The following is a 13,612-nucleotide window of genomic DNA, read 5'->3' as shown; positions in this document are numbered from 1 at the left end:
TAAAATGAATGAAAATGAAATCACAACATGTTAAAACTTAGGCAGTGAGGGCAGTACTCAGATGGAAATTCATATTACAAACGTTAAAAAATAGAAAGCTGGAATTCCCTAGTGGTTCAGTGGGTTAAGGATCTGACATTGACTTGGCTGTGGCTCAGATTTGATCCCTCGCCTGGGAGCTTCCTGGGATCCCTGGCATGCTGTGGGCACAGCCAGAAAAGTGGAAAGCTGTCAAGTCATTAACCTGACTTTAAGGAACTAGAAAATGAAGAGCAAACTAAATCCATGGCTTGCAGAAAGAAAAAAAAAAAATTATACACATTAGAGAGGAGATTAAATAGAGAATAGAAAAACAACAGAATTATTAAAACCAAAAGTTGTTTTGTGGAAAAGATCAACAAGAGTGACAAATCTGGTTAGACTGACCAAGCACAAAAGAAGGTTCAAAACTTAAAAATCAGAAATGAAAGTGGGAGGCATTACTACAAACATCACAGAAATGAAAGGACTTAAGAAGATACAGGCATACCTCATTTTATTGCATTTCATTTCTTTGCACTTTGAAGATACTGCATTTTTTACAAATTGAAGGTTGTGGCACCTTGGCTTCGCTTTGAGCAAGTCTGTCAGCATCATTTTTCTAACAGCATTTGCTTATATCTCTGTGTCGCATTTTGGTAATTCTTGCAGTATTTCAAACTTTTTCATTGTATTTGTTACAGTGATCTTTGATGCTACTACAACTTGCTGAAGGCTCAGCTAATTAACATTTTTAGTAATAAAGTATTTTTAAATTAAAGTATATATATTTTTTAGAGTAGAAGTTCTAGCTAGATCAGTTAGACAAGAAAAAAAAATATTGGGCATTCAAACTGGACAGGAAGAAGTAAAACTATCTTTAGTCACAGATAACTCAATCTTATATACAGAAAATCCCAAAGAATTCACAAAAAAGCTAATAAAGGAATTCAGCAATGGTTTGGCATTGGCATGTGCACACTAAGGTATATGGAATGATTGGACAATGGGGACCTGTTGTATAGCACAGAGAACTCTACCCAATATTCTGTGATAATCTACATGGGGGAAAAAGCTGAAACAGAATGGATGTGTGTACATGTGTAACTGAATCACTTTGATGTATAGCAGAAATCATCACAACATTGTAAACCAACTATACTTGAATAAAACCTTTAAAAATGAAAATAGAAACTGCCCCTCGAAATTGCAGGGTACAAGATCAACACATAAAAACCAGTGTGTTTCTTTACAGTAGCCATGCACGATCTGAAAAGAATACCAAGTGTGAAACCTATAGAAATAAGATGGACTTGTACACTAAAAATTACAAAACATTGTGGAAAGAAATTGAAGAAAACTTAGTGAAAAGACATCCCTTGCTCATGGATTGAAATGATGCTCAGGAGTTCCCGTCGTGGCTCAGTGGTTAACGAATCCAACTAGGAACCATGAGATTGTGGGTTCGATCCCTGGCCTTGCTCAGTGGGTTGGGGATCCGGCGTTGCCGTGAGCTGTGGTGTAGGTTGCAGACTCGGCTCAGATCCCAAGTTGCTGTGGCTCTGGCGTAGGCCGGTAGCTACAGCTCCGATTCGACCCCTAGCCTGGGAACCTCCATATGCAGCAGAAGCAGCTCAAGAAATGGCAAAAAGACAAACAAACAAAAAAAGTGGTGCTGAGACAACTGGATATCAACATGTAAGAAAGGGAACTTGGACAGATGCATGTAAAAGAATGAAATGAGAACATTCTATAACACTAAATGTAAAATGGGATATTATAAAACTCCTGGAAGAAAGCAGGCACAAAGCTCTTTGACGTAAAATCACAGCAATATCTTTTTGGATCTGTCTCCTAGAGTCATGGAAATAAAACCAAAAATAGGGAGTTCCTGTTTTGGCTCTATGAGTTATGAACCTGACTAGTATCCATGAGGATGTGGGTTTGATCCTTTGCTTTGCTCGGTGGGTTAAGGATCTGGTATTGCCCTGAGCTGTGGCGTAGGCTGGCAGCTTCAGCTGTGATTTGACCCTTAGCCTGGGAACTTCCCATATGCCTTGAGTCTGGCCCAAAAAATAAAAAAAAAAAAAAAATGAAAAAATGAAAAAAGAGGGCATTCCTGTTGTGGTATAGCAGAAACCAATCCGGCTAGTATCTATGAGGATGCACTTTTGGATCCCTGGCCTTTGCTCAGTGGGTCGGGCATCCAGCGTTGCAGTGAGCTATGGTGTAAGTCACAGACATGGCTTGGATCTGGTGTTGCTGTGACTGTGGTGCTGGCCAGCAGCTGTAGCTTCAATTCAACCCCTCGTCTGGGAACTTCCACGTGCCACAGGTACGGCCCTAAAAAAGCAAAAAAAAAAAAAAAAAAAAAAGGAAAAGAACAAAAAAATAAAAGAGACCAAAATAAACTTAAAAGTTTTTGGACAGCAAAGGAAACCATAAACAAAACAAAAAGGCAACCTACAGAATGGGAAAAAAATATTTGCAAATGATGCAGCCAATTAGGGAATAATTTCCAAAATATACAAACAGCTCATACCACTCAAAAATCAAAAACCTCAATCAAAAAATGGGCAAAAGATCTAGACATCTCTCCAGAGAAGACATACAGATGGCCAACAGGCATGTGAAAAATGCTTAATTTGTCATCACTAATTATGAGAGAAATGCAAATCAAACTATGAGGTGGAGTTCCTATCATGCTCAGCAATTAATGAAACTGACTAGCATCCATGTGGACACCGGTTCAATCCCTGGCCTCGCTCAGGGGGTTAAGGATCCAACGTTGCCGTTACCTGTGGTGTAGGTCGCAGATGCAGCTCAGATCCTGCATTTCTGTGGCTCTGGTGTAGGCCTGTGGCTACAGCTCTGATTGGACCCCTAGCCTGGGAACATCCTTATGCTGTGGGTGTGGCCCTAAAAAAAAAACAAAAACAGGTTTTCTTTTTTTTCTTTTTGCTTTTCAGGGCCACACCCACAACATATGGAAGTTCCCAGGCTAGGGGTCTAATCGATGCTGCAGCTGCTGGCCTACACCAGAGCCACAGCAATGCCAGATCCAAGCTGCATCTTCGACCTACACCACAGCTCACTGTAATGCCAGAGCTTTAACCCACTGAGTTTGGCCAGGGATCGAACCCGCAACCTCATGGTTCCTAGTTGGAGTCATTTACGCTGCGCCACGATGGCAGCTCCCAAAAAGGTTAATTTTTGTGAATTTCACCTCAGTAAAGAACAGGAAGACATAAAAAAATACATCCATGTAAACACAGAGCTGAGACATCCAAAGAAAACCATTGTGTTGGTGCCTTTGGTAACGTCCCCAGCATTTTCTCTCTCCTCTTTTTCTGCAGATCCTCTTGGTCATATGTTAAGCTTTCTGGATTGCTCTTGGAACTTTCTTATAGTTTTTCTCCTCTTTATTCTACCTTCTGGGAGATTTCCTGGACTTCAACCTTCCAACTCTCACTAATTTTTATCTTGGCAAACGGTTTTCTAAATTTCTAAGTCTTTCCTGCTCATTGTAGCATCCTGTCCTTCCTTCCCAGATGTAGAGCCTTCACTCCTATCTGTAGTGATGAGTGTGAAGGGAGCTTTTCTCTTCGTCCCACTTTCCCCTGATGTCTCTTCATAGTGTCACCAATGGGAAGCATCGTCTTTTACCCTGTGACCCTTTCTGCAGTGAACCTCTTGTTCCACAAACTCGGGGTGACTCTGGATAACCTCATAGAGGTAATGGTCTAAAACTTGTCATGTAGGGAGTTCTGTTCTAGAGGGAGACATGGAAACTCATTTTGGAAACTGGTTTTAAAAAATATTCATCTATTTTTTATTGAGGAATACTTGACTTAAAATATTATATAAGTTTCAGGTATAAACGTAGTGATGCACAATTTTTTAAAGGTTATATTCCATTTATGGTTATTATAAAATATTGACTGTATTCCCTGTGCTTTTAGCTTATTTATTTTAACACATAATAGTTTGTATAATCTTAATCCCCGGAGTTCCTGTCGTGGCACAGCAGAAACGAATCCAACTAGGAACCATAAGGTTGTGGGTTTGATCCCTGGCCTCCCTGAGTGGGTTAAGGATCAGGCATTGCTGTGAGCTGTGGTGCAGGTCTGATCCCGTGTGGCTGTGGCTGTGGCTGTGGCTGTGGCTGTGGCCAGCAGTTGTAGCTCTGGTTAGACCCCTAGCCTGGGAACCTCCATATGCCGCAGGTGCGGCCCTAAAAAGCAAAAAAAAAAACCCCAAAAATCTTAATCCTCCATCCGTCTTGTCCCTCCCTCTCCCTGCTCCCACTCATACCCTTTGGTTTGTTCTATCTGTGAGCCTGTGCAAACTGCAGTTTCAGAGTAGGCACAAGTGCCAGAAAGGGTGGATTCTCGTGAATACTCTACAATGGCTGGAGTATGCAGAGGTGCCCTGCATAATTTTGCAAGGAAATTGCATTTTTAGGGCAAGGACAGTTTGTGAATGTCAGTTATTTGGCTCTTTGATTTTTTGGTAGACTGAAAGCATGTGTGTATGTGGAGGTTTTGTTCTCCTGTGCATTACAGTACAAATACATTTTTTTCTTGAGGGGGTCAGTCATGAAGAAAGCAAGCAATAATGATTATCTTCAGAGGCTTTTTTTAAGCATAAAATTGGCTTCGGAACTTTCAGTTTGGTCTGGAAGTGGATTCAGTGTTTATCTGTACAGCTGTATTTGGAATTCACAGTAAGAACAGTGGTAAATATTGTCTGACAAAATAGAGGAAGCAGTGTGTCGATGGCTGTGTGAAACTTAACCTGGATTTCTAATTTGGGATCGATTCTCAGCTGGCGTGTTTCATAATGAGTATCCCTCAGCACTGCTGTTGTGTGGTGCTCGGGGACAGCCTGGCTACTGAGTGGCTCTCAGCAGAGACCAGAACATGAGGGCACTGGGCCGCGGAGGCTCTTCCCCAGAGGGTCCTCACTGCTGCTCTCTTGGCAGGGTCGCGAGGCCTTGGAGTGGGTGATCGGCCACCTGAACTTGGAGCTGGAGGGCCTGGCAGCCCCTGCCTGCAGCAGGGCGTGAAGTACCACCGGCCCCTGGCCTTGCGCTTCCCCTCGCCCAGGACACGAGACACAGGCTGGGCAGCAAGTCAGCGGCCGGGGCTTGATGTGCACGCTCTGCGCGTGTGTCAGAGGGGACATTCGTGCTTACTGCCTGTGTGTCCAGGGACTTTGAGGAGAGGGACTCTGGAAAGGGGCCGAATTTGCTACATTTGGGCCAACTGGTTACCTTTTCTTTTTTTTTTTTTTTTTTTTTTTTTTTTTTTTTTTGGTGGAAAGGTTTTTTTGTTTAAGAAGTTAACCCTTTGATATTCCCTTCTCTAGTAACTAGAGTATCAGTGAAAAAGGGAACAGCTTTCCCACACGCTGTAACCTTCCAACACTTGGATGGAAATACTTGTGGGCGTCGAGCTGCAGGTTTGCTATGGTCAGGGACAGTTCTCGGGAAGAATGATCTGTCAGGGCAGCAGCGGGTTTTAAACATTAGAGCCTGAGCTTGGCCTTGGAGCGTATTAATTCTGTAGGTTCCAGGCCCTCGGCCCTGGTATCCTGCCAGGTCTGATGTGGCCCAGGAGCTGCCCCGCCAACAAGCGCTGGGCCTGGGCCTCTGCCCTGGGCTCTGCGGCAAACCTGCCAGTACTCAAGTTTCCTGCTCTACAAACATCACTTAATTTGTTTGGCAGATTTCATGAGACCTTAGATTTCATCTTGGAGATGGGTTTTTAAATATATAACAAGTAACATAAAGCATCCCTATATCATTTTAGTTTCTGAACATGAAATGAGATGCATTTTTCTTTATGTTTTAACTGAACCAACCATTTTAGCTCTTTTTAGAGAAATGAGTATTAGGAGAAACTAGTTATTTTGATAATGTCCTATTACTTGCCTAAGGCTTTTTTTTTTTTTTTTTTTCCAAAAGCATAGAAATAAATCCAGAATTCTGTCTTTCCTCTGTTTCCTCCTTTATATCTCTGTTACAGTGTCCCTTAAGTCTGGTGGAAATCAAAGTTGAATGCACTAGTTACTGTGTCACCTCTGCAGATAAACCAGAAGTTACTGGGCTGATGCTCAAGGGAAACCTAGAGTGCTGAATACTCTTTGAAGACACTTCTGCCCATTTGGCATTAGAACCAAGTGTCTCTGTCTGATTTGTGCCAGTGGCTTCTGGCTTCTCAAAAGTGAGTGACTTTGCTCCAGCACTTCCGTCCTTGTGGTGAGGAAGGGGGTGCCATGTGCTGGGAGTCTGCGGTGAATTCCCCTTTCTTCCCTGGCAGATCTCTTACAGCAAGGCCTTAGGGAATGTCCTTGTACTAAGAACAGACAGCTCCGCCTTCAGGAATGTCTGTGTGCTGAGAACAGATTTTCACAGGCCCTCTTACAGCTTCAGTATCCACAGGAGAGTCAGGGGACTTTGGCGGCTGGGGGAGAGCTTTGTGAACCTGCTGTGGGTTTATGGAGTGTGTGGTGAGCCCAGGCTTACCCTGTGAGCCCTAAGTTTTGTTCCTACGTTCCCATGTGTACAGTGTGGATGCTGGAACCTGCCTGATGGGATCCAGGCAGAGAGTGGGCATGAAGACCTCCGTGCAGCCTCACAGCTCCTGGCCACAGTGCTCTCACCAGGGTGCTGGCCCATCGCTGCACCACAGAGACCCTGCGGGGACTACTGGTGCGGCTGGTACTGGGGATACTGGCCTCACTGGTGGAACATAATATTTTGGTGACAGTATGTTTTTTTTTTAAAAAACTTTTATAATTACTAGTACGAGTTAACACCAGTGAAAGGGGCAGGCTCCCTGTGACCCTCCCCTCACCTGGCCTTTATGAATCCTTGTCCGAGGAGTTCCCGTCGTGGCGCAGTGGTTAACGAATCTGACTAGGAACCATGAGGTTGCAGGTTCGATCCCTGGCCTTGCTCAGTGGGTCAGAATCTGGCATTGCTGTGAGCTGTGGTATAGGTTGCAGACGCGGCTTGGATCTGGCGTCGCTGTGGCTCTGGTGTAGGCTGGCGGCTACAGTTCGATTAGACCCCTAGCCTGGGAACCTCCATATGCCGCAGGAGCGGTCCTAGAAAAGTCAAAAAGACAAAAAAAAAAAAAAAAAAAAAAAAAAAAAAAAGAAAAGAAAAGAGTCCTTGTCCGAAAGCCACCAGGGAGTTTGGGTCTTTTGGTCATGAGCTGCCAGATCTCCTTGCTTGGCCCCACGCTGGGTGTCCTGTAGTAAAGGCTGCATTTTCCTTCACCACCACCTGGGGGCAGCAGATTGGCCTTGCTGTGCATCAGGGGAGCAAAACTGGGTAACAGTTTTGGTGACCCATTTGGAGCAGGTATCTAGCTTGTGGCAACCCATGGATCTGGTCTGGCAGCTGCCTGAGCACTTTGGCCTCAGGGACAGCCTCGAGTGCTGGCTACTGACCTGACATGGCTGGCCTGTGGCATTTCTGATTCCATGGTGAAGGAGCAAGACTCTGGTCCTGGTTTGGTCTGGTTGGCATCTCTGGTAAGTGGTGGAATCCCCCTTCGACCACACCAGGGAACTCTCCCTACTGGTTTATTGACTGGAACTTCCCTTTTCGGAGGGAAAGATGTCAAACTTTGTCATCTCTTTTTAAGTGGAATGCCACTTTGATTGTCTTTGCCTTTTGGCCAACCAGTACTGCCTGAGTGACAACTAGAAAACTCCCTGTTAGACCAAGGCTTATCTGCACCCCTGTCTGCAACGGCAGATGAGAAACTTTCCAGGAGCTCTGGCTGTGGCACAGCAGGTTAAGGGTCCGGTGTTGTCCCTGTGGCAGTGTGGGTTTGATTCTCGGCCCAGCACAGTGGGTTAAGGATCCAGTGTTGCCACAGCTGTGGAGTAGGTTGCAGCTGCAGCTTGGATTCAGTCCCTGGCCTGGGAACTTCCATATGCCATGGGTGCAGTCTTTAAAAAAACAAACACTTTGCAATCTAGTGCTTGGGAACTATGACCCTGAGAGGCCACCAGGTAATGACCTGCCTTGGTCTGGTCTGTCTCTGGTGATCTTGGCCAGAGAAGAGAAAAACGTGAAATCAGAGCTCTGTTCCATCTTATGGTCCCCTGGGGAGGCGTATTTTACAAAACTGGGAGATTTTTAGGCCCCTATAAAGAGAAAGATGATTTTTTGGACTCTGTGTGGCCAAAATATTCTTTAGACTCTGGTGAAAGATCCCAAAACTTGTTATTTTTTGCTCAGTTGGAGAAAACTAGTTTGATAGATTTTTTTTTTTTTCTCAAAATTTTGACCCTGAGAGGAAGCTCAAATTATAACTCTTACCATGTCCTTGGAATGCAAACACAACTCACACTGCCTGAGGCTATAGCCTGAGGGTTAAGTGGTAGAACCTGAAACTGGAAAACAAGAAGAGGGGGAAGAGGCTTTGTAAAGGAAACCTATTCCAATGTTATTTGTAAACCTAATGAATTTTATATTACAATGTCTGATTCATCACTAAGTTTTAAAATAAATCTGAGATCTCTGCTTCTGTCTTCATATAAAAATGGATTAATGAGTGAGCTCTATTTAAATTGTTTTAAAGAAATTAAGTGCTCATATAACTTCTCAAATACAATGAACTTTCACATGATCTGGGGAATATAATATTCAGTATTAAATTAATATCTGATATTAAAGTTTGTTGGTTTATTTAATATAGACATGTCTTTAGAGTCATTAAGTATAAAATATTTATTGTACCTAGGTTTTCTAGATGCCAAATAAGTCATATTACATCTATTGCAAAATTTGTCAGCAAGAAAACATTAACTTCGTATGATGATATTTTCATTAGTAATGAAATAGAGATAAATGGGATAGAATCTTTTAGGAGAACTCTTTAGGAATAATTGTGTTTTAGTTTCTCCAGAGGTTGGTAACTTGAAACTTTAGAGTTTTACTAAATTAAGGTAAATAATGAGGATTCACTGAATGTCTAGATCTTTTTTTTTTTTTTTTTTTTTTTTTTTTTGTCTTTTGTCCTTTTTTAGGGCCGCACCTGCAGCATATGGAAGTTCCCAGGCTAGGGTTCAAATCAGAGCTGTAGCTGCCAGCCCTACGCCAGAGCCACAGCAACGTGGGATCCAAGCCGCGTCTGCGACCTACACCACAGCTCACAGCAGCACCAGATCCCACTGAGTGAGACCAGGAATCAAACCTGCGTCTCCATGGTTTCTAGTCAGATTTGTTTCCACTGAGCCACAACAGGAACTCTGAGAAAAAATGTTTAAAAGTTTGGGTTTATTAGACAAACATCTTGTACCTCACTAAAAAAAGATATTATGCTGTGAGACAAGGTATGTGGTATTGGTTTTGTTTTTCTTTTTTTGCTGCCCCACAGTACGTGGAGTTTCCGGGCCAGGGATCAGACCCATGCTACAGCTGTGTCAGCACCAGATCCCCAGGCCACTGTTGGGGCTAGGCATAGAACCTGTGCCCCAGCTCCCCAGAGACGTTGCCAATACGGTTGCACCACAGTAGGAACTCCAGAAAATGTATGTTTTTAAAGGTTATGGAGGAGTTCCCGTCGTGGCACAGTGGTTAATGAATCCGACTAGGAACCATGAGGTTGTGGGTTCCATCCCTGGCCTTGCTCAGTGGGTTAAGGATCCGGCGTTGCCATGAGCTGTGGTGTAGGTTGCAGATGTGGCTCGGATCCCACGTTGCTGTGGCTGTGGTGTAGGCCGGTGCTTACAGCTCCGATTAGACCCCTAGCCTGGGAACCTCCAAATGCCGCAAGAGTGGCCCAAGAAATGGCAACAAAAATAAAAAATAAAAGAAGGTTATGGAATGTGTTCACCAAGTTTGCCAATCAAGAAATGCTGGTATAACAAATACTTTACAATGGCTTGCTTCCTGGTTATTGCTGGAGAATACTGTTTTTAAAAGTTAAAGATAATAATACATGTAATTAAACTACTAAAAATAATAAGTGTTTCAGTATGTAAAGAAAGGATATATGTTGTTAGTGCAAGAAGGTATAAAGAATGGATACTTTTGTTGAGGGACAAAAAGTAATTTTGTCCTAGAGCCGGTTGTTTCTGGATGGGAAAGAAAATCAGGGACAAACTAATATGGATAATGATAGGATGTTTGTGGAAAAGGACCCTTGAGAAATGAGTTTTGTTCATGGTCAAGACTGGCCAAAACTAGATTGATTTTAATTAAGTGAATAAGTTTTGTTATTAAAAGTAGGCTGGCACAAGATTGGAGTTTGATTTTCTCTGTTAAGAGAACAAAGTTTTGGAGTTCCCATCGTGGCTCAGTGGCTAACAAATCTGACTAGGAACCTTGAAGTTGCGGGTTTGATCCCTGGCCTTGCTCAGTGGGTTAAGGATCCTTCGTTGCTGTGAGCTGTGGTGTAGGTTGCAGATGCGGCTCGGATCCCACGTTGCTGTGGCTCTGGTGTAGGCTGGCAGCTACAGCTCTGATTGGACCCCTAGCCTGGGAACCTCCATATGCCGTGGGAGTGGCCCAAGAAATGGCAAACAGACAAAAAAAAAAAAAAAAAAAAAAAAAAAATTTCCTGGAATATTGAGCTGCTTTTGATTATAGATTGTAAGACTCCTAAGTTTCTTTCTCTAGCTACCTTTGGCATGTTTCAGAGGGCATCTAAAGCATCTTAATGAGAATTATTTAATGAATTGGGATTATTTTGTATATTACATGAGAATCATTGGCACATGAGTGGAGATAAACGTTCCTAGGTTATATGGTATGGATAAATGTAATTAATATAAATGTCCTAGAAATTACATGAAGTTCCTGAAATTTGATTATGTCCTAATGTTATGTCATCAGTCAATTCTAGTTATTATCTTAAAATGTATGTCACAGCAACCTGGTTAAGTTTCTTTGTCAATTACATAGCAATTAGATCTTTGGGCCTTTTTAAGTCTTTTGTCATTCTCAACGAGGTAATGTTTCACTAGATGTTTTTGCAAAAGTGCTTCATCTTCAGGAAGATTCCTAGAAAGGACTTCTTGACAAGTAGAGGTTTCTGATAACTTTCAGATCATACTGCTGAACTGGGTAAGAAATTAAAGTATTCTGATAGAAACCCTGATGATCTCATAAAAATGTTTATTGAATGTTTGTCTCCATATTAAAATGGAAAGAAAAGTCTCTAGGAAAGGTGTCACAGAGTGTAACTACTCATGGCGTGTATCACTGCTTATTTTAAGTCCACTGCTAGAAGCATGTGTACAATATTTGTGTGACAATTGACAAAATGTATAGCCTATAAAATGTTTCCCCATTAATCTACCTCTGAGCTTATTTACTGTTTCATTAATTTCCCCCCAGCATGAGCAACTAGGCAAAGGTGTGTGTGTGTGTGTGTGTGTGTGTGTGTGTGAGTGCGTGTGCACACATAAAAGTAGGCCTAGTCCTAAGGACATGATACAACCAGGGCAGGAAGCACCCACCCTGGCATTGAGGGACAAAATTTTTTTTTTTTTTGTCTTTTGTCTTTTTGCCTTTGTTGTTGTTGTTGTTGCTATTTCTTGGGCCGCTCCCGCGGCATATGGAGATTCCCAGGCTAGGGGTCCAATCGGAGCTGTAGCCACCGGCCTACGCCAGAGCCACAGCAACGCGGGATCTGAGCAGCGTCTGCAACCTACGCCACAGCTCACGGCAACGCCGGATCGTTAAACCACTGAGCAAGGGCAGGGACCGAACCCGCAACCTCATGGTTCCTGGTCGGATTCGTTAACCACTGCGCCACGACGGGAACTCCAGGGACAAAATTTTGATCATCAGTGCTTTCTATAGAAAGATTTGCAATCAAAAGGGGAAAATGTGAGTTTTCTTGTGACTCAGTGGGTTCAGGATCCAGCATTGTCATCGCAGTGGTCTGGGTTACTGCTGTGGCATGTGTTTGATCCCTGGCCCAGGAACTTCCACATGCTGCAAGTGTAGTCAAAAAAAAAAAAAAAAAAAAAAAAGAAAAGAAAATAATGGAGGAAATTTTCTCCATCGTTGACGTATGGGGAAGTCATTCTGCCTTATACATGATATAACTTGAACTTAAGGCTGGTCTAAACAGCCTGTTTATGGCCAGAGAAACATACATCATATGTCTGCTTTAACCATTAAAGTAAAGAATATATTTTTTAAAGTAAAAATAGGGTAATTATAGTTCAGGCATCCAGATGGAGCTGAGTGTTCATTTTGGACATGGTTTCGACAGATTGCTGTATCACTGAGAGCATGAATTTTCTGAGCTATATCAGTGTCAAGGATACCACCAGCTGTTCTCACAACAGTATCTGCCAGCAGCTGCCAGTACCCTTATTGTCTTAAGGTCTCCTCTTATAACTATGAAAAGTTTCTCTTACTTTAGGAATAGTGATGGCAAATGAGACAACTCATGACATAGCCCCCCAGCAGAAGACATAAGATTCTTGAGCCAGAATAATACTAGACAATAAAATAGCTTTAACATTTTGTTTTAGCAAAAAAGGAAATGTGTGTAATAGCCTAGAACTCCTTCTATATATATTTGAATAACCCCAGAAAAGTTGAAACCCAAATAAGTAGAGTAATTCAAAAGGCTCCTTGGTTACAGAATGTACGTAAGGAAGACCCACTTCAAAACTTTTTTTTTTTCTGACTGCATCTGGAATAGGAGGACTCTTTCAAGGAATACTACAAGTGTGCATTTTGGTCATTATATTCACTGTGATGTGACTGCTAATTTTCAACTATTTGTCCAGGAGCTATGAAGAGGAATCGAGAGGTAATATTTTCATAATACAAAATATTGATGCTAAGCTTGAGACGCAAGAATTCTTTTTTTAAAAAAAAAACTTATTGACTAACAATGTTGTATTAGTTTCAGATATATAGCAGAATGAATCAGATATACATGTATATATATATCCATTCTTTTGTCCCACATAGGTTATTACAGAATATTTAGATTTCCCTATGCTATATATTAGGTCCTTGTTATTTATTTTATATATATTAGTGTCTATCTGTTATTCCCATCCTCTTAGTTTATCCCTCTACCCCACAGTTTCCCTTTTGGTAATCTTAAGTTTGATTTTGAAATCTATGAGTTGATTTCTGTTTCATAAATAAGTTATTTTGTATGGTATTTTATTAGATTCCACATATAAGTGATATAATATGGTATTTGTCTTTCTCTGTCTGACTTCACTTAGTATGATAATCTCTAGGTCCATCCAAACCTCAGCAAATAGCATTTTTTTTTTTGTCGTTTGTCTTTTTAGGGCCATACCTGTGGCATATGGAGGTTCCCAGGCTAGTGGTCGAATCGGAACTATGGCTGTCAGCCTATTCCACAGCCACACAGCAACGCCAGATCTGAGCTGTGTCTGAGCTCACTGAAACGTCAGATCCTTAATCCACTGAGTAAGGCCAGGGATTGAACCCAAGCCCTCATGGATCTTAGTTGGGTTTGTTAACCACTGAGCCACAATGGGAACTCCTGCAAATTGCATTGTTTTGTTCTTTTTTATGGCTGAGCAGTATTCCATTGTGTATATGCACCATATCTTCTTTATC

General features: G+C 42.2%; 1 protein-coding gene across 10 annotated transcripts in view; it reads left to right on the top strand.

Moving 5' to 3' along the window:
* The window catches only part of PRELID3A (PRELI domain containing 3A), a 60,664-nt gene extending 47,445 nt beyond the window's left edge, over nt 1-13,219 (top strand). For 6 of the 10 annotated variants that reach the window (XM_021096035.1, XM_021096033.1, XM_021096034.1 and 3 more), the window contains one exon: nt 5,003-8,594. In XM_021096035.1, the coding sequence (XP_020951694.1) occupies nt 5,003-5,373 (371 nt within the window). In that variant the 3' untranslated portion in view covers nt 5,374-8,594. Of the gene's footprint in view, nt 1-5,002; nt 8,595-11,010; nt 11,345-12,707 lie in introns of those variants that run through there. The other 4 variants (XR_002344989.1, XM_021096038.1, XM_021096041.1 and 1 more) reach the window with 2 other exon arrangements.

Source organism: Sus scrofa, chromosome 6, assembly GCF_000003025.6.
Source record: "Sus scrofa isolate TJ Tabasco breed Duroc chromosome 6, Sscrofa11.1, whole genome shotgun sequence".
Taxonomy (NCBI): domain Eukaryota; kingdom Metazoa; phylum Chordata; class Mammalia; order Artiodactyla; family Suidae; genus Sus; species Sus scrofa.
This window is presented reverse-complemented; position numbering and strand designations above follow the sequence as displayed.